Source organism: Colius striatus, chromosome 6 (assembly GCF_028858725.1).
Source record: "Colius striatus isolate bColStr4 chromosome 6, bColStr4.1.hap1, whole genome shotgun sequence".
Classification (NCBI taxonomy): Eukaryota; Metazoa; Chordata; class Aves; order Coliiformes; family Coliidae; genus Colius; species Colius striatus.
Window position 1 is genome coordinate 35189539 of NC_084764.1, and position 26818 is coordinate 35216356.

The window sequence follows — 26818 nt, forward strand, 5'->3', positions numbered from 1 at the left end:
AATCCCCTTTTGTTTACAGCATTTAAAGAGAGATCTAGTGTAGATCCAGTAGTGCAGAGGGCTAATGCAGCAGTGACCTGATCCAACTCCCAAGTGCTGAAACACAAACCATGCACATTTGGAAATACTTCGCATGTTCCAAATATAAAAGGAGATTCTCCTTTTATGCTTAAGTTCTCCTAATTAGGAAGAGCTGATTAAACAACTTATCTGGAAAGCCAGCAATGTAAACAAAAGCCTGTTTTCTGGAGCAGAGGTGCCAAGCTTCCTGCTCTTAGAGGGTTATTTTAATTTTTAATGACTGTTCATCAACCAAGGTAAACATGTCAGGAAGGAGAGTTACAACTCACCACAGCTAGGAAGATTTTTTTTGCAGAGATCCACAGTGAAGCAAGGTCCTTTACGCTGACTGAACATCTTTGTTGGGTGTTGGTCCACTGCTTTTATAGCAGCACTGTTTCTGTCATCTTCTTCCTTTCCCATTCCCCTCTACTCCTCTCTTACCGTTTTATTTGTATTGTTTTGCCCCTCACTGCCAGAGGGACACTGAGGGGCTGCAGTGTGTCCAGAGCCGGGCAGTGGAGCTGGGGAAGGGGCTGGAGCACAAGGTGATGGGGAGCAGCTGAGGGAATGGGGGTGTTCAGCCTGGAGGAGAGGAGGCTGAGGGCAGACACGAGCACTCTCTGAACTCCCTGACGGGAGGCTGTGGTGAGGTGAGGGTCAGTCTCTTCTTTCCAGTAATAAGTGATAGGACAAGAGGAAATGGGCTCAAGTTGCCCCAGGGCAGGTTTAGATTGGAGCTGAGGAAGAGCTTTTTCCCTGAGAGGGTTGTCAGCCCCTGTGCCAGGCTGCCCAGGGAGGTGGGGGAGTCCCCATCCCTGCAGCTATTGCGAAGCCGTGGAGCTGAGGTGCTGAGGGCCATGGGTTAGTGGTGGGCTGGGCAGGGTGAGGGGTTGGACTCCGGGAGCTTAAAGGGCGTTTCCAGTCTTGTTGATTCTATGATTCTATCCCTAAATGCACAGCCCCAACACAAAGGTCCAGCTCTCTGTTCCTTCCCCACTGCACCCCGCACCAGGGAAACAAGCAAAAGCCCAAATAATATTTGGGAGAAGAGCCCCCCTCTCCCCTCAGAATGTCGGGAAGGGCTGTCTGGTGGTTTCCACCTCTCTGCGCCTCGGGCTGAGGCTGTCTGCTGCTGAGGCTGATTTGCCCCATTGGGTTACCCTGAGAACATTGCTGTTTGCCCCACACCACAGCCTGAGGTTTTTCTTTTTTAACCAAAGTTTAGATTCTTCAGCTTTTACATATGCCTTACATATCATGCCTTAGCCAGATGCAGCTGGGAGCCCATACATACATCTGACACTCCCGTTCTTGAGCCTTCCACGTTGGTTTAAAATCTCAGCAATGACCTTGTAGCGTTTCATTTGGAGACGATTCCCTTCCATCACAAGACTTACCTCTTGACTTCTCCCGAATTAGTTTCAGATACAAACCTCCTCTAAGCTCTGGTATTCTCAGGCCTCACCAAGTTTGTATCTGAAACTCTCTGTTCTCTTGTGCACAAATACACATATACACACATGTTATACAAAAGCACACGCATGTTTAACAATGGTAAGCAGAACACAGCTGGATCCTTTGCAAACCAAGTCAACACTTGTGACCTAAAGAGGCAGAGGAAAACCTTTGAGAAGAACACGACTGATGTTTGTGTGAAACCACAAATATTTATTTTTAATGAAAAAATACTTAAAGTGTGCCACAGTGTCCATATATTCCTTTGAATAAGTAGTACAAAGATATGCATTTCTGAGAAAAAAGTCTTAACACTGTAGAAAATAAACGTGGTTCTTAAATTATGTCAAAAGAAATCAGTAAAAAAAGTAATATTTTATACAGTGGAATAAAACAAAACAATTAGAGATAATAATAAATTAAAATTACAGTATTTCAAAGATTTGCTTAACGATTTTGTTTTCAGCATTAGTTTCTACAGGTGCCACTTGTAACACGCCCTCAGAAGCCAGCAGTCAGAGTGGTCTGTCAATGGTACTGTGGGTAGTAGGATGTGGAGCTGAATAAAGGCCTGGAAGAATGACACCGCTGTTTGTTATTTACTGGTACATAAAACATCAGAACGTGGCAGTTTTAGGTTTGTATCTAATGTGTGTTTTTGTTAATGGAAATTAATTTAGCGTTGTCGGGTTTTTTAATTAACTAATCTTTTAAACTTTGATGAACTAAACAGTAATTACAGTCATTAACAAGTATGTCACCCAAGCACATTGCACAGCCGTGCTTATGGGATGCTGCGTGTTGCATTGGCTTTTTATAAAGCCAGAGTCAACAAGAACTGGGAACCATTTCAGGTCTAATTAAGCACTGCAAAATGTTTAAAACCAGAAAGTGTTTTAAAATACAAACCATTTTTGCTCTTTAGAAAGAGGAAAAAAACCCAAACATGCACTTAAACCTGAAACCTCCGTGCCATATACTGGAGTTCAATGGTAAAACATCAATTCTGTGCCATTTGGTTTAAAATCTCCTTTCCCATCCCACCCCCAGTCAAAAATTCAAACAGTGTCTAAATCGGGTTTGTCGGTATCTTCTTGGTCGTGTTTATGCATGAAGGTTAGAAGGAAAAGAGCAACATCCAGAGAGGACCAATAGGCAGTGTGCGATGTGACTGCAGACCACAATCTGCTCTCCACGAGACCTTCCCTGAGCTCGAAATCAATCCTGTGCTCCAGTTCCACTGGAAATTGAATGAGAAACAAAAACAATGTCAGCGGAAGAAAACAGCAGCGGTGTGTTTCTCCAGCAGCTTTAGGTTCTGATGCTACTTGTTGTATACAACATGCAGGTGGTATCTCTTTGCCTACGTTTAACAGTACACCGGTAGAAAGCGACTGTGATACATTTTGATGCAGCTGCATTTAGCACAAACCTGACCTAACAATAGTGCTTAGTTCTAGGAAAACCAAACCAAACCAAACCAAACCAAACCAAACCACTAACCTAAAGCTTGGAAACAGCTGGCATTTTTCTTAAGCAGCTGCCTTCCTTATAGTAACTACACTTAGGTGTTGTGTATTTATATAAATGTATATGCCTATTATATATATATACTTTTATGTATGTTGAAAGTATTTATATAGTAAATACATTCATTTATACACCTTAAGATAACTACACAGAAGTACCCAGCAAGTGTCAAGGTGCTGTGAGGAAAATCCTGACTTTGAGAAGGTGGATGCTCAAAGCTTTCTGAAGCCAACAGTCTTCTTGCACCTTTAGTGGCTACACAAGGAGGCTACACCTGATGTCACAAATCCTTTCTGAAGGCCAGCTGGCCCTACAGAGCACTAGCCCCCTTCATTTCCAGATCACTCCAAATACATTTCAGCAGTTATCCCTTCATTTCAATGGTTGCTTTGATTAACGCCACATTCGAAGCCATTTTCGCTGTGTGTTTAACTGGGCCAATGGGTAACCTATTGTTAAGGCACTTGGGCGGTTAGAAAATCTCTACAAGGAGCAATTGAATAAAAAAGACAAAACTCAAAAGCCTGCTTCGCTCCAAAACCCCATATTGAGTAAAAAATGCAGCCATTTATCAAAGCCAGCCTCAAGGAATTTCAACTCTTGGCTCTAAGAGCACACAGAGGGAGCATTGCTTGGGCACTGCATCCACCATTGGAGCACAGCAGTGCTCGGGGAACCCCCTGCCTTGTCTCTTCACCAGAGAGCAGCTCTGTGCTGCAAACGCAGCGAGGAGAGGCAGTGGGAGCCTTTGAATACCAGGAGACAACCACAGTCATTTCCACTGAGACACATCTACTGAGCAATCCCAGTGGCTCTGCAGGAAGGACACCCCGAACAGCTCAGTTTTCCTCTGACGAGAGGCCACTGCTGGAGGCTGGGCAGCAGCCAAACCTTCCCCCACAAGCTGAGCGGCTGCTCTCTCAGAAGCAAATACTTTGGTGGCAGATTGCATCATTCAGTTGCAGCCTCACTGGCCTCTGCTCCACGTTCTCCTTCTATGGAGCAGGGACAGGCTTTTCAGCAGAGAGAACCCTGTGGGAACCCTGCAGAAGGCCCTTGACGTGCCACCTACTCCCCTGAAAGGACCTCGTCAGCAGCTCCACAATATCTGCTGTCGTGCCACTCTGTTTTCCTCAAGTTTTAAAACCCTGTCCTCAAATACTGACTCAGACAGGTTATCTGTTGAAGTTAGCAGTGATGAATGGACAGCAATGTATCATGTGAACCCTATCACAAGATACAGCATACTTGTGACTCCCTAGATTGCAGAAATCACTCCCCCCATCTTTGCAACAGTGCCAGTCAGAAGTTTAGAAATAATAAGCATGAATTTCTGTAAACTATACTTTTCAAACAAACCAGCTGCTCAAATGGCACTTTCTGTTCTGAGTGGTTCAGATAAGGACAAGGACAGCTGCTGTTTTCAGTCCCATGTGCCTTTAAATTCAGATTGCTTCAGAATTGCAAATGTATGGGAGACTTTAAATAAATCCATTTGATGATAAATGGCAAGTGGGATTCCCTGCAGCAATTCCTTTGCTTTTACTAGTGGGGGTCTAGGAACTTCTCACATGCAGATCTCATTAGCCCAGACTCACACATACACACATATATATCTGGTGTACATGTATGTACACAAATATATATACAGATAAACCTCCTTTGAGAGAGGAAAAAGGGATTAAAGTGAGAAAAAAGAGTCAGTCATCAGACAATCTTAAGACATTAAAAAAAGCAGGAATGGATTCAACATTTGCCCCTTTAGAGCAAAGCAACACAATTAAACAGGGGCACATGTTGTTATGGTATTTCCAGCCTCTCACAACGTATCAGGGTCTTGTTTCGATGAGGTGTGGACTTGTCACTCACCCATGGGTTCAAGAAAGCCCGAGCTGCTGCGTGGGAGAGGTGGGGTCCCAACAGTCGTGGCCTTCTTGTTGTCCCCCTCGGCTCCATCTTTTCCTGTCTCAAGTGGCTGGGAGGTGGGAGCACTGGATCCACCAAAACTTGAAAAGAGCATCCCCCCGAGGCCCTTCCCGATACTTGCGGCTCCTGCATTCGGCACCAAGAAAAGAAACAACAAATAAGCACACGGGCAGCTAAATCAAACCCCAAATTAAGGTGGTATATGTCAATTAAAATGATAGACAAAGGAAAACAGCATTCATGCTTTTCTAGAGTGGGAACAGCTTATCTGACATGAGCCTGTGCTGTTTATCATGAGACTAATGGAGTGGACACGCAGAAGCTGTAATTTGGAAACTGTAGTTAGGGGAACAAAAACCCACAAGAACACTTCTGCAGCAAGAAATCTGGTACTTTTACAGATAGGTTGTAATTCCTCTTTCACAAAAGGTCTACAACAAAAATGCTTTATAACCACGTTAGCACCTTCTGCATGTAAGAATCCCATCAGGACATTTATGACATTTCTCTCATTAGGGACTTTGTGTTGGTTGGCATTGTCCTTACAGACGTTTCGATGTGCTGTATCACCCTTTAAAAGGACTGTTTGGGTTGCTCAGGAAGAGAGGTGTAAAAGATTAGAACAGATAGGAAATGTTTTCTCCAGACTTTGCTGCCACCTCATGGACAAGACATTAAAGTTAATACAGTAAGAGCAAAAATCGACCTTGCTTTGGAAAGCCACATATTTCTACTGAAAGACTAAACTGCTTTTATATACTTATTCTACTGGGAAGATTCCTGGCACTAGCCTTCTTCTAAATCCCACACAGAGAGCTAAAGAAAAGCCTCGGGTCAACAAGAACTGCAAGTGCATGCTAAGCTACAAGCTCCAGTAACGGAGAATTTAAGCTCACTTAAACCAGAGCTTATTTCCAATCAGAAAGCCAAAAGGGGAACAGTCTGAATTTCCTACTGTAAAAGCATGAGTTAAATGTACCTGTCATAGCTTATACAGAGTGATTCTTCTCCTCTTTGCCAATACCAGGAAATGTAGTCACAGAATAAGTTTTATTTATTTTCCCTATGAGGCAGAGTGGCAGATATTAAATCACCAGGATTTTACTTCAAGAGGCCAGACAACAACAAGGCAGCAGCAGCATAAACTCCCTGATCCACATCCTCTTCCTGCAAGCCTTGACTCCAGTGCACACAAACTGTCATTTCTTCAAAGTGAATGTCACCTGGGATCACTCTCTACAACTCCCTGACAGGAGGCTGTAGTGAGGTGGGGGTAAATCTTTACTCCACAGTAACGCGTGACAGAACAAGAGGAAACGGGCTCAAGTTGTGCCAGGGGAGATTTAGATTGGAGCTGAGGAAGAGCTTTTTACCTGAGAGGGTTGTCAGCCCCTGTGCCAGGCTGCCCAGGGACGTGGGGGAGTCCCCATCCCCGGAGCTATTGCACAGACGTGGAGCTGAGGTGCTGAGGGCCATGGGTTAGTGGTGGGCTGGGCAGGGTGAGGGGAAGGCTTGGACTCAAGGAGCTTAAAGGGCTTTTCCAACTGAAGTGATTCTATGATTAAAACAAGCCATACATCTACACAGAGCAAACTGAAACAGCCAGGAATAATTTGCTTACAGTTGCTCCTCAAACACCACACCGCAGAGCAGTGAAGCTCCACAAGAAGGTCCTACAGACACAAACCAAAGGACACAAGGAACAATTACCTAAGATACTTGCTTTGCCGATGTTCGTTATGGACTCCCCGTAGTGGCGCCGCACCATGACTGGTGAAGTATTTGGGCTCGATGCAGTTGAAACACTTTCACTATCAGTAACTGAGGTAGGTTCTTTTCTGGGATTGATAAAAATTGGCTTCATATGCTCATAAGGTAGAGGGTTTGCTGTGTCGTACCAGTGGATCTGGATAGGCAAAATGTTGCTGTAGTGTTTCAGAATTAAAGGTTCTAACCTGTAGGCCTGTGAGAGTAATACAGGAAAGAAAATCCTCAGTGTTGAGACTGAAAAATCACATTTCCATCCCAAACACAGTCCTCTACGACCTCAAATCCAAAATATCTGTAACGACTGAAGCCTAGAAAGTGACAGAACTGTGGCATTATGTTCTGATTCACAGCCTGGAAGATGTATTAGCTGCCCAAGTTGCTTGTGCATTCACTTTTGCACATTTCTCTGCAATGTTTGTGCTTATAAACACAAAAGTTACCAATAACAGATGTTTGTTACTATACATTAAAATATATACAGTCCTGCTGATTCTGTACAACAGAGAGGGAGGAACTGGTTATGTAAACATTTTGTTCGATGTCTCTTCATTGATCCCTGTGCAAACCATGAATTGATAAAAAAAAAAAATCTATTGATTTCTTTGTTTACTTAGATGCAGAGATGCATTCTGCACTTCTTATCTTAACACTAAGCCAAGATACTGTGGGGACCACAGATTGCAGCCTTACCAATTCTCCTACATGTCCCAGGAAAATTCTGGTTATGGAGATGAAGGAGACCTTGAGCTGAGCAGAAACAGCGTGTTTGGACTGAAGTCTGAAGATTCAGATACAATTTAAATGCAAGAATACCCCCAAATTACTATTCTGCAGTGAGTGTGAAATCCCAAATCAAGCTGGCATCAAAGAAGTTGCCAAGGTGATACAGATCAAAGGTGATACAGATGACAGCAAACACTGGCTGTCTATGGAACCATGTAAGTAAGGATAGGGTCAAGCTATACCAGTATTGCCCTCCCAAGTACTAAGCCCAGCCTCTAACAGTCTGTTACTCAGGTCCTTTGGGGAAAAGCCCATTATCTTTGCTTTTCTATAGTATCTTGTAAACTGCTTGTGAAGAAGCCTTTTTTAACAGGAGTAGTATCTTTGGACCAGTGATGTTCAATGGAAGCAAGTTCAATACAAGTAGGAACTTGACCGAGAAGGATTATTTCTCATGCAAAAAAAAACCCCATAGACAGAGTAATCTCAAATCTTATGCTTATCAATATGAAAAGAGAAGCAAAGTACATGGTATTTAAGGCAATTATTTGTTGGAACTATCATTCCACAGTTTACAAAACGCCAGACATTGGACAATAATCATTAACAAACAGTCCTGTGCTGGAACACCCTTGTGATGATTCACATACTCTGAAGATCACACATGATCCCAGAGCTGATGCTTAAAAACAGTCAAGGTAAAATCTTGCAATTGTAATTAAAACTCACCACTGGATCTGTTGGATGAAAAATATTTAGTAAGCGGTTACAAATGGTTCTGGGCAGAATATGATCCTGACTGCCACTGTTTCCTGGACGGACGCCACGCAACGCCAGAAACACTGCTAATGGAGAGCCCATACAGAAGAAATTCTCCACCTAGAGAAGAGATTTCATCCAGGTTAATGAGGATGGAAAGAATGCTTTCTAGCTTGGCTGGGTTGGATTTCTGTTTCAACTGATTGCTCAGTTTCAACTGAGGGACTCGTACAGTATTAGTGTCAAACTGGAGAAGATCACTATAACATACATATTGTGACAGGAAGGTTGAGTTCCCCATTTCCCTTTGCTGTCAGAAGAGTTACATGTTGTGGCGCTATGTTGTTGAAAAACAAGTTGGGTATTTGACGTGAGAGAGGTCTAGCACCCCTAGGAAGGCTGAAGCAAGAAGAACTGGGAAGACACTGAGGAAATGTGACGAATTTCACAAGACTGAAGTTTTCATTTCTCATGAAACTTCCCAAAGCTCATCTCACCTCCTTAATCTCACCCTAGCCAAGTAGTTCATAATTTGTTTTGCTATACACACCCATTGAGGAAATAGAAATGCAAGCTACAATGAGTATTAAATACAACATAGAGAATACTGGTAGTAGTCACACACACATATAGGCTGGTGTTCTGTACAACCTCTTAAAAACACCTAGTGTTAAGTGAACAGAATGGTGCTTGTCAAAAGTGTCATCACGTCCCACATTAGGAACCACCATCAGGAGCAGTTACAGCACCCTGTGAGACATTGTGGGCTCCTCTCACATCATCCAAAGCTACTGTGACTTTGCTCTACAAGAACTGCCTCTAACTGAAAGGCAACTGAGTAAACCTGAACTGCAGCCACTAACCCACCTGACAAAGGTCACTGACTATCCATCAATGCTATTGACTTTTGGTCACTATCAACCTGGGCTGGGATTCAACAGTGACCTAGAGGTGAATAGCTTTGTATCTCATTATCAGTTCTCAAACATTGTCTCCTAAAAACATCAAATGTAAAACTCTGTCGCCAACAATATTTCTCTAGGTCAAAATTACCTTTTAACCTTTACAGTAGTTTCTTATATGGCACAATTAATTTTACCATTATCAAGAACTTCACTGCAACAGTAGTGCCCAGTTTGCAGGGCACTACAGCTGAGGAACTCCTAGAGTGCTTCTACTTAACCAGCAAGAGAAATTGCTGCTTTCTTGCTAAGTACATGTGGAGGATGCCTGGATTCCCACATGCCTTCGCTGCGTGTGAGCACATGGGTGTAGGAATAATGGTCTGTTTCATCTCTCAGATTCCAGCACTGCACAAAACATTCCTCCTCCTCCTCTTCCTTCCAAAAGAATGCACAAGTCTCAATTCAACGGGAAAAACCACCAATAACCTCGGTCTTCAGCAAAGCTATTCAACGCCTGTGCTGCAAAGCACTGTTCTGTCATCTGCATTGTCCCTCTAGCCCAGTGCAAAGCTGCTCTCCTTTCTTATCATCAAGCTTTTACACAGACCTTTACATTTTTGCAGTCTGGACAAAAAGCTTTCTCATCTCATATAACAGAAACAGATATTCACAGTGCAATCCTTTAAAATGAATAAGTAACCCTTAAACCCCTCCAACTGATCCTGCTGTATTGAGCACCTGGAGTGCACAGGTACAGTCTTTCTGCTTCACAAAGAGATCAGAAAGTGACTGCCAGCTTACACTTGCTAGCAGATGCTTAAAAGACGTTTTCACGATTTCACCTAAGGCAACAAGAGACTAGGCAAAAATCTCAAAAGGTAAATGGTTTCAGTGGTTACAAGGCACATGGCACTTGTTCCATTGTTTCTATTGATAAACACGGGATTAATTGTGTCCACTGACAGATTCCTTCTTCTTGGGAAGGCACTGTTCTTTGCCATGTATTTTCTTATATGCACAAGCCTTTCGATATGGTCTTCCAGCTCTGGAAATGCTTACAAAGTACCAGCTGGTAGGTACCTTAATGAGTGGCAATGGACTAATACCAAAGCAGTGGATGTGAAAAATCAAAAGCCTGTCTTCCAAAAATAACATCCTTTGCACTGCAGCCATTAGACTCTCAGTGCTGTTGCAAAGTGGCTGAAAAGAAGGCTGCTATGACATGAAGCCTAGTTGGAATAGAAGACTAAACTCTTTCTAGAAATGATGCATTAATTTTGGTGCTTCTCCTAGAAGAAGGAGTGAGGCACTTCACAGATATGCCTGTAAATATTTAGAAACAGAGAAGACATGTTTAAGAACATGACCTTTCAGGATAGCACTTTTCTCCTGGGTATGATTCATAAATAGAAGACTTAATTTATTTGAGCCAGATAGTCATCCATTCAACTTAAGGCTGCAGTATTTCCAGAATGAAAAAAAAAAAAACCTGAGCTGAATAAGCCCAGATAAATGAGACAGTACAGCCCTTTTGTGCACAGATACATGTTGGGGACAAATGAATGTTGTTCATTCGTGATGTTAAAAGAGAGGACACAGAAGGAGATCACAACTTCTGTTTCTGTGCTGCCTTTCAGCCTGGAGGATCCCAAATGTCCTCCCAGAACAAGGAAATACAGACCTCTGCAGCAGCCTCTACTCAATCCTGCAACCCAACAATGTTTTGCAGCCTTGGAAGAAAAAGGGAACAGACTTACACAGTATTACACAGGGAATTTAACTGGGTGGTCATGTGCTGAACTGCCGTGGCACTGTTTTGCACTCAGTTTAAAGGCTTCCTCTCCCCTCAGATAAGGGATCATGTCAGCATCCCATTAAGCTCTCGTAATTCTCCTACATGTGGTAAATCACTACTATCTCATAAATAATTTGTGACAGTTGTTATCAACATTGACATCACTGTCAAATGATGCTACATAGAAACCAGAAGGTCAAGTGCAAGCTGGAGTCTCTTCTGGAAGAGATTCTGTAGCCCTGGGTAAATGAAAATGCTGAGGGCTTTGGACCAGCACATTGTCAGGTCCAGATGTAAATGAGTTTTGTTTTCAGTATTAAGGAGCAATTGCAGTATGTCCCACCCTCTCCTTCCCACTGTTATTAAAAATCATCCTACCACATGGTTATTTTCATGTACTAGAGAGGTAGATCTCACACCATTCCCAATGTTTTCATGTTCTTCAGCCCTTTATCCTTTAACTCTGATTCCTCTTACACAGTTTCTGGGGAGAAGGCTGTGCTTCCAGTCTTTACATTTCCAATGGGCTGTTGGTTTTGCTTTTGACCCATACAGCTCCTGTTGGTTTAGCAGTTTATTCAACTATGCCATCTGAGGAGAGGTAGAGGAAGAGAGACAGATATCTCATCCTCAAGTTCATATTCTGGTGGCTTATCCAATGTAGTGTTAGGACAAGACAACCTTCAGGTTTGTCTTTTTCTCCCAAAAGACCCAGTCAAACACTCAGATAGTTTCCATGAATATTAAATACCACCCAAGCTAGCTGCTGCACTTATTCTTGCACTTGTCTTGTCAAAAGCTACCTTTGTGCTTGGCTCAACATCAAGCCAGCTTAACTCTGCTTAATGTAGGACTAGTGACTTTGTCTCATCCTGGGAAGCTTAATTTGTTCCACTCCATAAAACAGGCTTCTGTATATAGGTTTCTACATTGACAGTGGCTACCCTTTTTCATTACAGCTGTATGTGACCATTTTGCTGTGTAATGCAGCCTAAGGAGATCAGTGACCAAAGACGCTCCTCTCCTGCATCACACAGACCAAAGCAATGTGTGGATCAAGCATTTGTGCTGAACAGCAATTCATGATCAAACCAGAGCTCTGGTCTGCCATGAAGAGCCAAGGTGCAGGTAGTTGGTCTCTACAAAGCAGATGGTTCTCTTTCAACAAGCTAGTGACCCTCAGTAAGCTGGACTGGCTTGCTGATGAGCAATCACCTTTCAATCATCCCACTGAAGTCCTGCCTCGGCAGATGCACTTTGTCATCACGTTCATGGAAAGCCTCTCTCTTCCCCTGGAGCTCTGTCTCAGGCTTGGAACTCAAGCAATGTGAGTCATGAGTGTAAAGCTTCACAAAAACAAAACACCTTGCTTTTGCTAAGGGTCGGAAAAAGGATGTACTGTAGTGGAAAATTACCTAGCAGTCATTTAGATAGATACAGTCCTTTTTTCCTCTTCCTTTCCTGCTCCCTCTAAAAAGCATCTATTAAAAAAAAGTCTTCAGTGTATACATGAGTGAAGAATAATCTCACACAGAGCTGAAGGAGTATCAGCCTGACCCCAGCTTCCTTGATGGCAGAGATAATAGTGCGATACATGCTTCTAAGCAGTGATGAAAAAGAGAAAGCTATGACAAATTGAATTATGGTTAGTTTCCTCTTTTTTATGGCTCAAGGCTGACCTTGGCTTCTACAAGTTCTTCTGAACTCAGAAGGAAAGAAAAATGGCAAGTTAAGAAACTATTTTGTTCTCATCTATCATGTCACATTTTTATGGTTTAATACTCCAGGGTTTTGTTGAGTAACCAGAAAGTGTTGCACATCCCATCAAGAAGCCAGAAGATGCCTTTTCACAAAGATAAGAAATTCAAGCAATTTGAAGAGCTGATTAGCATGCAATCTATTTCATGAGACTACAAGTAACTTCTGCTAACTGTCAGACCTGAATAATTTGGAAGGAAAATGCACTGCTGGAAGAAATTCAATCAGATTGGCTCAGAGATGTGACATGTTAGAAGTAGTCCCCAAGGAAAAGGCATTAGTCAACAAAGCAGAAGTGAAACTGTTTAAGAGATGTGATTAATGATGACATTTGTCAAATGGTTTTACCTTCCCACATAGTTGTATGCATGTGTGTGCAATATTAACAACCTATATACAGGTTTATATGTCTAGGTATAGACATATAAGTTTGTAATAAATAGTAATCTATGAATACAGTAACATATTTACACATAGGTACATAGAATTTGATCAACATATTAAATTATTCTACCATCATCACATCTAGGGACATGCAAAAAAAAAGAAGTGAGTAGAATAACTCATATTGCATGTGTACTTTTAGAGTAAGCAGAACATTCAGTAAAAACCTCTCAAACACACATACCTTAAATTTTAAGACAGGCGGTCCTGATATGGTGGATGCCTTTAACTCATGGAATCTCTCATCTACTTCTCTCAACCTAGAAAATAGAGATCTTCCTGAGATACAATAAAAAATGTTACCTTAACCTCTCTGATCCAAAAAGGCATTCCTGTGGGGTCCAACAGTTTTGTCTGCTGGGAAGAAAGAGTGATGGCGTCAGTATTTCTTGGAGGCAGTCCAACTGATTAAGAATAAATCTATGTGAAGACCTGTTTCTCTCACCACAGAGGAACTATTCAAGACATGACAGATTCCCTGTTTACCACCTGAAGCACCTGCCCACTGTCAGGCAGCTTCCTTGGTGTTTTTGCAGTCAAATCACCTGTTTTGGCTTGTTTCTTGTGGCCACGGTGGGTCAGTCTCTTCTCTCCAGTTAAAAGTGACAGGATGAGAAAACAGCCTCAGGTTGCCCCAGGGGAGGTTTAGATTGGTGATTAGGGACAATTTCTTCCCCAAAAGGGCTATCTGACCCTGTCCCAGGCTACCCAGGTAGGTGATGGGAGTCCCCATCCCTGGAGGGATTGCAAAGCTGTGGAGCTGTGGGACATGGGTTACTTGTTGCCGTGGGAGTGCTGGGGGTACAGTTGGCCTCCAGGAGCTTAAAGAGCTTTTCCAACCTCAATGATTCTGTGGTTATATAACCATTTCCAGAAACCAATTATGTGTTTGCTAAGCTTACAATACCAGAAATCACAGGATGTCAGCAATGTATTGTCTGTCATTTCATACTGAATTACACTAAGATGGGTCACAAAAGGGAGAGCCCCTCTTTCTATACAGAAGTGTCAGTATCAAATGACACTTGTATCACTATGGGTGCAACCTGAAGCACTTCAGAGGAGGCCTAAGGAGCTGGAGCCAGAATGTGAAAATGGTAATTTTTCCCTTATCATATACTAGTGCTATGCCTGAAGGGTCATCTTACCACTGGAAAACTTCATTAGTGTTCTCACTTCCCTTCTTTCAGAAAGACTGCACTTTATCCAGCCTTGCAGCTGACACAGGTGTCTATACCAATTCCTAATTACACACAGAGTGATTTCAAACACTGCAGAAGATCTGATGTTATATTAATGCTTCCAAAGTACCTCCAGTACTAACAGAGGTTTCAAGAACCAAAAAGAACAGTGATCATGATTTATCTTCATCTCCCACTTGAAAGACTGAGGCTTAAAACTACTATTATTAGATTCTCTACGGTGTCTCATAACACCAGGTTAGGACAGCAAAGTCATCTTAACACTGTGGAGACATCATGATCACCTGTAAGGTCCCCTAACACGGAGAATTTCCACCAATACTCACTGAAACTGAGATCCTCTTTGTCAGAGTGGGCAGGCAGTGCTGCTTTGTGCTTCAAACAGCACAAATATCTTAGATGGCAGTAGAAGAAAGCAGCAGATTAGCAACCCCATAAGTCAAATCACAGCAATTACAACATTTGTAGCCAGTTGGTGGAGCTCAATTCTTCCTAAGCTGAGCCTAGGAAGAAACTTCTCATTTTCCTCTAGAAACTTTGAAATTTCACTTCTCAGGTTCTGCTCAGTATTACAGCTCACTGCCCACCTGCAAGCTTCTCTGTTTCTCCTCAAGTATCTGAAAGGCTAGTGGCCTGGCCTCCTTTCTTCCTGGCTATGACTTGCTCCCAGTGCATCTGGTCAGTGAGCAGTGGCTAGTTGCTTGGTTCTGGTACAGCCTGTAGGATGTGAATTCAGAGCTCCTATAAGTAGTGCCTGCTCAGTCCTGTGTGTAGCATTGACCACAGCCTTCCAGCACCAATAGAAGCTCATCAGCCACAAAACCTAACAGCCATGGTTGGTTCTGGAAACATTCCAAGGGCATCATCTAAGGACGTGGATTTAATAATCAGAAGTAGATACATTACTGTTCTTTAGTGATGTAAAGTTCTTCAGCTAAACATTGCTCCTCGTCGCTCATCCGACGCTCTTCAAGCTCCTCCTTCTTCTTCTGCAGCAACTGTTCATAAAGCCTGATGGAGCTCCAGCCAGTCATGATGTCGTAGGTGATGACACAGCCCAGTGAGTGGGCCACAATCGAGACTTTCCCTCCTTTCTCCTCAAACTCAGGATTCCGGGAGCAGAAAAGTGTATACAGCCGGTTCAGCTCCTGCTGCAGCCCGTTCATCAGCTGTTTCAGGAAGGTAAACAGAGAAAGTTTAATATCTAAACATCACTTCATGTTCATATACTGAGCAGCTTCTCAAGCACACATCTAGGATTAGCATGACAATCTGCTCATTTACACTGGAAGATAAGCAACAGTTTGGTTGACTGTGGTCACTCCAGTTTGGATCATGACTCCAGTGGTTCATCTCTTCCCTCCAGACCCAGCAACAACCACTACACTGGACACATGGTGAGCCGAGAACTGCTACACTAAACAGTCAAATCATAGAATGGTAGGGATTGGAAGGGACCTTTAGAGATCATCTAGTCCAATCTCAGGCACCATAGGCTCTCAGGCACCATAGCCTAATCCTATAGTACTACTGCAATAAATGTATTTGATGCTATGAATCTCTGCAAGCCTTATCTGCTTCACATCCTACACAAAGGTACATATACATAAAAGTGTTCACATTCAGAGGAAGCATTTTCTTAGAGAGAAGCATTGAAAGCTGTGAGAGTTGGGAACTAGACAATGCAAAAATAGGCAGTTTTGCTTGTGAAACTCAGTGTGGTAACTGAGCAATACTTCCAGGCTATGGCATAGAGGAGGACAAACAAGAAACTGAAAATCATTCCCTTAATAGCAACTGTGAATTAAGGCTACAGAACATATAATTTGAACATGATTTTTCAAGAGCCTGTATCATTACTGAATATAAATATGAATGGCACTAGGACTGTCAGTGTTTGATACATGTTTTACTGAGCGAGAATCCACACATCAAACCTCTATGCCTAAAGCACTGTGAAATGATTAACAAAGCCCTGCAACAGCTTGGAGAAGTAAGTATCATAATAGCTATTTTCAAGTATTTTTGACTGTAATGCTGCCTATCCTTGCATTTGTGTCTGTATTATACAGACTTTTGAGCATCACTTTCACACATGAACAAATGATCAGCAAGAATTGAAGCTGAAAATAGAAATCAAGGCTAGCTTTGGCTAGCTGGCATATTCTCCATTTAGAAGGGTTTTATCAAAACACGGAACAAAATAACAGAGAACTGCTGAAATCAAAATGCTTTGGATTCTTGCCAAGAGCTCAGTGAAAAAAACTGCTGTTAACAAGCAGTTTGGGTGGCTGGCTGCCATGGTACCCTCCAAGGGAGCCAACACACATCATGCTGCCACTGGGGACCTCAGCAGGGTGCCTAGGACCCCCAGCCATACATTAGACACTTTGGATGGAGAGCTGGCTTCAGAGTCTGTGGTGTTAAAACCAGCAAGCAAACTGGTGCCGGACTCATCACGGCTTCCAGCATCCCTGTCACTACAGCAGGGATATGAGTGTTGGCATCCTGTTTTAAAAAACCCTAAATAAGCTGTATTAATATATACCAGTGTTCCCAAAATTTTCCTCTGGGAAATATAAGATGCAGAACTAACTGCTTCTCTTGGTTTCTTGCTGCATAAAAGTTATTGTTTCCAATGTCTTACCCAACAGCCCTGTTACCTACTGTCCTGTACTCTATTTCTGCACAGCCTATTTGCCTGGAAAAGCAGATATCTTCCAAGAAGAATGATAGTATGCCAGTTTCCCCATAGTTCATAGGCACTGTGGATAAGTAGAGTGGATAAGTAACCTTCTGGCATGGCATTTCATTACACAGGTCTTGTTCTCTTGCAATCTGGGGGCATAAGACAGCGTGTTCTTATAATGTTGTGGTTGGACACTGAGTTCTATTCTGGTTTTAAATGTCCTGCTCCTTAAAAACATGCTGTTCCTGAGGAGTTATGCCAAAACATGGTCAACAACTACAAAACTGTGCATGGATTTCCAAAGAGCTGCACATTTGGAAGTCTGCAGACCAGAGTCCAAACATTTAATTCAACTAAATCATCCGATCAAGATTGTTTCTAAACTCCAAATCATTGGTTATCTAACTTAATTATAGATTAGAAGGTCTGCTGTAGTAAAAGCCTCCAGATTTTCAGGCACTATGAATGGTCTGGTTTGCTGCTACAACAAAACCAGATGCCCTCCACCTGCAGTGAGCACTTACAGATATTTGTTTTCTTACCAAAAGTTCTGTATCAGTACTAAGATTAGAAACCGAATTCTTTGGTACACAGTGAGGAAAAAAAACCAAAGAAAAAGCATATTCATTCTAAGTCCCAGCTAAAAAGTTATTTAGTTAAGCAGTATATGAAGTTAAGATAATATTTAATCCTGATTTGCTTTCTTAGTCTTAAAAAGCATACGTTCTTCTAACTTGTTAAATAAAAGCTTGGTTTGAAAAGGGCTTTAGTCTAGCAAGTGTAACATGAAGTGCTTTAAAATCTCTTTTGCAGTTACAGCTTGATATATATCCTAACACTCCACATAAAAATACCTTCCACAAACATCCATTTTCTTTATATTTGTTAAAACCAATCACTTTTTTCACTGAGATTAAACATGAAAAAGATAACTACCTATCAAATTTTCTCTTCTAAACACCAATTAAACCCAACCTTTTAAGACACTTTTTTTTTTCTTAATCTATAGCTTGTCTTCTTGCTCACCCAGAGCTTGCTGACAGCTTCTCCTGTTCTAATTGCACCCACATCCATGACATTCCAATGACGGGAGCCTTTTCCTTACTGGTTTCCTTGGTGCTTCTGCCAAGCCCAAGCCTCACCGCATGCCAGTTCATAGGATCTATTTTGTACTTACGAAGCACCTGCTGGTTTTGCCTGAGAACAGGAAAGCAGGGATCAACCAAGATAAACAAAAAAGAAGTGGAATAGTGATATGCATCATGACCAGAGTCCTCCCTCTCTTTCCATCTCCCCTACTGTCTTCTCCCTCCCAGTTCCCATCTTATTCTGGGGACCAGTGGAGCTGAACCTTCACAAAGTGCCGTTTCTCCATCCGTGCTGTTCTTTGGCAGCCCCCCAGTAGTGCTTTCAGTAGGGCTTCCCCTCAGAAAGGCTAGACTTTCCTTGAGTTGCTGCCCAGTCTGTGTTACTATCTCCTAAGGCTTTTCCCATAGACTAAACAAGCTCAAATATCTCACAAAAGAATAAGTGTGACAGCAGTCAATGGAGTGGATTTTTTTTTCCCTGTGCAGCTGCTTCCACAAACCTTGCTTGCTACTCTGACTACTAATCTGCTGGCTGCTCTGCTCTGTTACCCTCAGCTCTTCCAGAAGGTCCTCTGAAATTCAGCACACTTACATGTCTGTTACTGAACAGATCAAAGCACAAGGGGAACACTTCCTATTTCTTCAACATATAGCCACGTCGAATCCCTTCCTCGCAGCTGACCTTTCTACCACAGCATTAGTTTAAGCATCACTCTAAGGACACTACAACATTTGAAAGAAAGGTACAGAAAAATCTTTCAGTGTTCCTATTTTCTTCCCCAGAAACGTCTTTCCTCCCTGTTCTGATTTTCAAGGAAAAGTTTCCTCTGGCACCTTTGGCAGACCAATTGTTTCAGTGCAAAAGTTCAGAGCAGGATTAAATTGCATCAAGCCTTGTAGAAGTTTCACTGCAAATACTCACAGATAATTAGAGAAAAATAAATACAAATAAAGAAAGGTTTTGCAATGCCTGAAGCCTTTAATGCAATCAAATTTCTAAGACTGATTTCATAGCAAGTAATAATCAGGCACATGAAGCACCTCACAATCCTCAGGCTGGGGAGAAAGCCCTTATGTACTATTAACTTCTCTGACTTGCTCAATCACAGTCACAGAATGGTGGAGGTGGGAAGGGACCTGCAGAGCTCCTCCAGCCCAACCCCCTGCTAAAGCAGGTTCCCCTCCATCAGGGGGCACAGGAATGTGCTCAGGTGGGTTTGGAAACCTCCGGAGAAGGAACCTCCACACCCTCCCTGGGCAGCCTGGGCCAGGGCTCCTCACCTCAAAACTGAACAAGTTTTTCCTATTGTTCAAGTGGAACTTTCTGTGTTCCAACTTATGTCCATTACCCCTTATCCTGTTGCTGGAGACAAAATCAAAAAGAGCCAGCCCATCCTCTTGACAAACAGCTTTTAAATACTTGTTAGTGTTGATGAGTTCCCCCCTCAGCCTTCTCCAGGCTGAACAGCCCCAGATCCCACAGCCTTTCCTCCTCACAGAGATGTTCCATATCCTCAGCGTCTTGGTAGCCCTGTGCTGGCCTCTCTCCAGCAGTTCTCTGTCCCTCTTCAGCTGAGGATCCCAGAACTGGACACAGGACTCAAGATGAGGCCTCACCAGGGCAGAGCAGAGAGGAAGCAGAACCTCCCTCGGCCTGCTGCCCACACTCTTCTTGATGCCGCCCAGGATGCCATTGGCTTTCTTGCCCACGAGGGCACATTGCTGGCTCATGTTTATTTGCTGCCCACCAGCACTCCCAGGTCTCTCTCCTGGAGCTGCTCTCCAGCAGGTCACTCCCAGCTTGTACTGGTGCATACCATCAACCTGGTCAATACCAGTAGAAGCACTATCTTTGATAGTTTGGCCAAGAAATAGATGGATTTCCTGCATCTTCTAGTCTGCTCCCAAAGGGTAAGGGAGAGACCTGATTTCTGGCAGCCAAAGATCTCAGTAAAGCAGAGTGAATGGAGAAAAAATGCCCCTAGACACCTCAGCAGGTGGTATGGTGCTCTTCCCCCGTGAAGCTCTTCTGGGAATGTGTTTCATTTTTGCTTCCTGAAAAGCAGATTGATTACTAGTTGTCTGAAGCTCCCTTTATCTGCTGAAGTTTTGCCAATAAATCTTGAATGCAGGAAACTCAAGCCTCTAGGATCAAGTTGCTCAGAAGTCATCAGCTTATATCTTGACAAACTGAGGTTACATGCTCTGTGCCCTTCACAAGCCAAATGAAAGGCAGAGTGAGGAATGATCTTTCTGCACGCTCACAGAGAGCCAGCGTGACAGCCACACAACTTGAGGGGAAGCCAAAAACCAGATTGTTGACCAAGGAACAGCTTGCTGGTCTTGATCAGGCCAAAACCCACCTCTGCTTTCCAGTTGCCTGCTTGACATATGGCTTCTGAGAAATCAAAAAAACCAGCCCATTCCACCCATTCAGGAGTCCTTGTGGCAAGGGTGTCTATCTTATAAAGACAAGACGGGAGTCTGAGTCAGATGAGAGACATCACTGCCATCTTGGGCAGAAGGAGGAGCTGTGGCAAGGCTGGTACTAAGGGCAGAAGGTTCATGTCTCTAATCACCTCTTGGGTATTGAGTCGGGACCAGGAGCAAGTAATCATGTAAGCAGTGAAACATGCAGAGCTGCTGTCTGTTTCAGCTGTGTTGATCATTAACAGCTGAGCTGGAAAAAAACCTGAAACTAAATCCCTGCCACCAGCATCTGAACAAGCTGTTTGTTCCTCCTCTAGTGCAAAAGAAGTCTTGTGAGACACCAGGACAAATAAGCATGCCTGTTTCTGCAAAGCAGAGGAAAGATAGCTGTGTATGTGGTGGACAAACACTTCCTGGACCCAAAACAATGAGATCCAGACAAGAAGAAACACTTCACCTCCTGCTGATTGTAGCAGGCAGATTGTTGGGGTTGAAGGGGCTTTTCAGTGCATCTCAAAAGTTATAGGGTAGAAAATGACATTTTACTCTCAATATCCAGGAAATGGAGGGGTTTTTTTCAAGAAAACAAGGAGTACAAAACTCCTGCTGGTACCCTGAGCAAAGAAGTAACACAGAGTAACTCTGCTCTTGCTCAAATTCTCAGACCCACTTGCTGATCAAACTTGGATATAGCGCTCCAGTCCCAACCTTTTGATCTGTCAAGGTCAACAAAATCAGTTGCTCTCCTCTTAGGCTATGTTGATGGTCCTCTTCTGAGATTGCCTGCAGCCCTGACCACCCCCTTGCTTTAACTGTCAGAGGTCCTTTCTCTGCCATCTCCAAAGGACCCTTGTCCACTGGACAACCTTCTCACATTGACAGCTTGAAGCCCAAGAGAATAAAATAGCTACATATGGAAAGGCAGTGCAGGAAACTTGACCTCTGCACCCCTCCAGCATGAAGAGCATGACTGTTTTTGTAGGAAAGAAATTTTAAGGAGAGCTAAGGAACAATGAGTTTTGCAAGCAGCTCTCTCCAAATGTCAAGAGAGCTTCAGAAGAAAGTGCAAATTCATTTGAAATTCAGCAAGCAGGCAATAAGAAGGTGTGTGAGCCAAGTGGAAGTAGAAGGTGGTCCTTAACAGCCAATGAAAGAGCTGCAGCTCTTCAAGGATAGATTGTAAAGGACCATGAAAGCAAAGACAAGGAGTGTTTGTTTCATGAGAACCAGGAGAGTGTTGCCAGCACACAACATGGAGATGGTGAGCCTGCTGACCTTCCAGAACACAACAGTTGTCACACTCCCTGATGGCATCACTGATAGATGCCAGAAGAGTGTCACAACAGCAGATGAGAGGCCAGAATGAGATGTAGCTATATGAACAGACAGGAATGCACAAATACTCTGTTCAGCTTTGGGTGTCTCACTACAAGAGGGACACTGAGGGGCTGGAGCGTGTCCAGAGCTGGGCACCAGAGCTGTGGAAGGGGCTGGAGCGCAAGTTTGATGGAGAGCAGCTGAGGGCCCTGGGGGTGTTCAGCCTGGAGAAGAGGAGGCTGAAGGGAGACAGGAGCACTCTCTACAACTCCCTGACAGGAGGCTGTGGCCAGAGAGGATTGATTGTCTGCTCTGGAGCTATAAGTGACAGGACAAGAGGAAATGGGCTCAATTTGCCCCAGGGCAGGTTTAGATTGGAGCTGAGGAAGAGCTTTTTCCCTGAGAGGGTTGTCAGCCCCTGTGCCAGGCTGCCCAGGGAGGTGGAGCTGAGGTGCTGAGGGTCATGAGATAGTGGTGGGCTGGGCAGGGTGAGGGGAGGGGTTGGATTCAATGAGCTTAAAGGGCTTTTCTAACCAAAATGACTATGATTCTATGAATGGCTGTGTGTCTTAGTGATGTTAAAGGATCTGCAGATCTGCCCAGACCGGACTCTCTCTCTCAGTACCCCCTCTTGCTGTTGAAAATTAGAGTCTAATCCATTTATAACCAAGACACTTGTGTTCAAGATTCAGTTGAGGTTCAGCCAGTTCCATAACCTATCCCTTTATAAAGTTGAGAATACATCCAAGGTCAATCAAATGAATTAAGTGAGCCATTAAAGTGCTGCCAAGCAGCGTGTTGACAATTAACTTCAAAAGAGTAAGAAATTACCAGTGTTGAAATAGTCTAAGTAAAAAATTTCCTGCCTCGCATCCCTATCATTTTCAAACACACATATACCAATTGTCTTTTACTGGTGAAAGTGTGTAAGAGAAAGACATTTCCATTGCAATCTCATATCAAAGCAGGATGAAACCTATAGTAAAAGGTAATATTTGTCTCAAATATTTAGAGCATAGTCATTGATTCCCCTTTTTAATAGATGTATAACAGCAAAGCATCACGTCTTTTCAAGGTGGACAGTCAAGTCTGCCTAAGGGAGCAACGCTAGCTTGGCTGCATTGCACTGCAAATTTCTTGGCCTCCTAAAGCCTATAATGCACCTCCAACACCAATCCTGCAGCCACCACATCCCAGACCCAGGCATTGTTTCCTTTCCTTGTCTGGTGAGAGGAGTTCCATACTCACCGTGTTTCTCTGCTCTTCAGCTGTGGCACCTGTAATCTATACAAATCTCCTACAAATCTTCTCAGGCTATTGCAAGATTTGCACTAAATCTTTAGGGATTCTAGGATGGCAGATGTGAATAATATTTATCATGTACTAAAGGTATTTTCTGTTAAGACACATATCAATAATTTACAGAACTACAATTAGCCTGCAAGTAAGTACAGTGGAGATCATGAAAATAAACACTTAACAATACAATGAAGGTGACAACACTACATTTACTATGCATCAATTAGTCTTTTTAATCTGTTACAGACATTTATTATTAAAGAAATATGAAGCCACAGTGACACAGATGTACAGTGAGGTCATCCTGTGAAGACAGGAAATCCCAAGACTACGTTACCATAGCTGGCACTGGCAAGGTCAGAATTGAAATGTGAAGCGATCGGTTGTTTAGAAACAGGCATATGTGGATCAAAATATGAATATATTGCTTTTCCCTATTATCTGTGTAACATTTGAAGAAGGATTCTGTTTTACTCATCATGGACCACTGCATAGATGAGGATGTATATAGCACAGTTCACTTGCAGCCACAGCTGATCTGTTGGCTGTTAACATCCTTCAGACTGAAGTCTGAGACCAGACTGAGACCTTTATAATGCTGTACTGAATTATTAATACACATCTAGTATCACACTACACGTCAGAAGGACCTTGTGGATATTTTTCTACCATGCTGCAGAAGAAACAATACTTGGAAATCAGAGAGGGGATCATCCATGATGGTCCTGTAATGCTTAGCAGAAGAATCCAGCTGCATCTGAAATGTCTCTCTGCTGTTGCATGGGAAAGCTGATATGACAAGTCTTCTTCCCCTTGAAATAAGATAGTGCCTCCCTACTTGCAAATCTCTTAATAAGTTGTCTGAGAGGGGTCAAAAGCTTTAAAAAGCAGTTACGTTACTTCTGGATGTGGAGAAAATCCTTGGAAGTACAAAGAAAATTCCTACCACAGTATTGTTAAGTGTTGTCAGTCGAATAGCAGCTTTGCTCTCCTCTAGGCTGAAATTACACCACTGCTCAATTTATTTCACAGGGGCACAGGGAAGTTTCATTCACTCCTCTGGGATAGTTCCAGGATTTCTAGATGGAAGGCATTAGAAGTGCCCACAGTATACAAATAATTGGGTAGGCTTGGTGAAGTGGAGGGCAGGGACACAAATTATGAGCCACAAGTGGCCAGGTGAATACTTGAAGACAAGGCTCATTTCTGAGCTGGACTGAGCACTCAGGACAAAGTGCAAGAAAACAGTTCCACACCAAATCTGGTAAAAACTCCAACTGTTTTTACAGAAGAATGTTTAACTTCATACTATTATTTTGAAACTCTGCAATGGTAAGTCACAGAAAATAAAACAGGACAAGGAAACCAAAAAGATCCAAGAACCAAACCACAACCACCGTTATGTAGGTGAAGGCAAAAGAAAAGGTGAAAAAAATATACAAAAAACTGTTTCATAACTATGAGCTTTACACAACTCCCAACCAACTGAGCAGAATCAAACAAGAAGTCATGACCCTGACAACTCACTGGCAGAACACGAACTCTGTAGCTGAATGAACAGGGAAACCTGCATCCCATACGTTTTGGCTGCAACACCAAAGACGCATTTCAGAAACCTGTTATTCAAGGTTTTAACATTTCATTTGTAGCAGCACTTTCTTTTTTGGAGAAACACTTGCAATTTGATTTGTACAACTCTTATCAATGCACTCTGAATATGGTAAAGGTAATGATCCACCTGCTGTAAATATGTCAAGGAAATTTACTTCCCTCAGTAACGAAAACAACTTAGTCTTTTGTAATCAGATCTAAGCACAGGCACAGCAGACTCATTTCATTTGTCAATTCTTGTACTTCAGAGATGGTGATGTACCTGCAAAACTACAGTTCTACTGGGCAATGAACTAAATTTTTCATGCATTGTTGGCCAGCATACCTGAACTTTACTCATCAATCCATTTCCCATAAGATGCCCACAGATGTGCCAAGCCTCTAATGCAGTTTAATCTGTTCTCAAGCTGCCAGAGAAGTTTTCATCACCTGCTACAAAAGTTCATGCTGATCTCAGTTACACAACAGACAGAGAAACTCAATACACAGCAGAGAACTTAGAAGCCCTGAATGATGAACTTTGAATCCCAGATCAATAAATAAGAGAGGTACAGATTTTGGTAAATCTATTGCTACTGATGGAAGCTTAAAAGGCTCATAGTGATCTCACCACTGTTGCTATCAGGAAAAGAACTAATATTAGGTAGTTTAAGGATTTTCAATTATATTGCCAGTCTGAAGGGCTTACACAAATCTCATTTTAATGAAAGGTAGCATCAACTCCTCAGGTAAACTTTGAAAGCCTCTCCTCTCCCTGCCCCAGCCCAATCACGCACAGAGCATCAAGGCTGCAAAAAGATTACTATTGCTCCACACATAATGTAGTAAATATGGAAAAAAAATCCCTACAATTACTATAGAAAATAATCCTAAATCATCCCCACCACAAAGACTTTCAGTAAGTGTGATATACAAAAGATGCTACCAGGGTGATGCACTGTACATGTTTTACAGGCTTCTTTATCATTTATTCAAAGCTTTTCCTCCCTGATTAATGAGGTCCCTCTACAGCTGCACAGATTACAGCCCACATGTGCCTACACACATAGGCAAGGTAAGATGAGAGCATCCAGTACACTAACTGTCCCGTAACAAACAGGTAACCAAGAATTGTCTTTCTTTTCCTGCAAGGCAAGTGTGCACATACACATTGCACATACTGGCTTGGGAGTGTTTGCATGTGCTGCCATCCCATCTGACATAAACAAAATGACAAATGCCCACTGATTTTGCAAGAGGTAAGAAAAGGTCCCTTCCAGCTGAAACGATTCTATGATTCTATGTATGAAAATGCTGTAATAAATCCAAGCTGGTGATGCAGACCCATTTTAGTCATTTCTGCTCTAAATAATTTACAGCAGTTGCACTTTTTACCGTTTCTCTGCTTCTCTTACTCTTAAAACTGTGTATTTTCATCACTATGGATGCACATTACATGCTTGCAAAGTTTTGGTGTCCTTTACGCAGAATGTCTCAGAAGGAAACTTTGCTTGCATTCCTAAATCCAGTTTATTTCAGCCTCTATCCCCTGCTCTGAGAAAACTTACATAAACCCACACTTACTTCATCTCTGTAAAGAGGACTTGTATAATACATGATATCCATTGCACTGCTGTTCAGCAGATCCCTTAAACCTCGGACTTTATCTGGAGTAATCGAGTCCACAGTGTCTGGGGATAAAAAAAGACAAAAAAAAGACTTGAGTTTCATGCAGGAGAATGGTAAAATCTAAAAGAGACACACTCTGGAGAACTCCTGGGGAGAATTTTTCAGACTGCAGCTACTGGAACAGCAAAAGAATCTTTAAGTCATGTACCTCCATCGAGCATAAGTTTTGATCTCCATTCAACTGGGAGGAATTCAACGTGTGTCGCAAAATTGGAAAAATACTTTTCTTCTACTTTTCTGGCATTATCTCGCATCCTAGAAAAAAGAAAAAAGAACATGTTCCTGTCCAGGGTACTATTGGTGCTCTCCTCAAACAAAGACAACGTATTCAGCAGCAAATTCAGTGTGTAATGCATGCTTACCAACACAGGTAAATGCCTGACTTC

The 26818-nt window shown here is 42.7% G+C and overlaps 1 protein-coding gene across 2 annotated transcripts in view; it reads right to left on the bottom strand.

The window, feature by feature from the left end:
• Positions 1-1710: 1710 nt before the first annotated feature.
• DDHD1 (DDHD domain containing 1) overlaps positions 1711-26818 on the bottom strand; it is a 71334-nt gene continuing 46226 nt past the window's right edge. For both annotated transcript variants that reach the window (XM_061998928.1, XM_061998927.1), the window contains 8 exons: positions 26581-26687; positions 26328-26434; positions 15237-15499; positions 13313-13388; positions 8197-8346; positions 6685-6937; positions 4918-5100; positions 1711-2758 (listed from right to left, as the gene is read on the bottom strand). In XM_061998928.1, coding sequence (XP_061854912.1) covers positions 2577-2758; positions 4918-5100; positions 6685-6937; positions 8197-8346; positions 13313-13388; positions 15237-15499; positions 26328-26434; positions 26581-26687 — 1321 coding nt within the window. In that variant the 3' untranslated portion in view covers positions 1711-2576. The remainder of the gene's footprint in view (positions 2759-4917; positions 5101-6684; positions 6938-8196; positions 8347-13312; positions 13389-15236; positions 15500-26327; positions 26435-26580; positions 26688-26818) is intronic.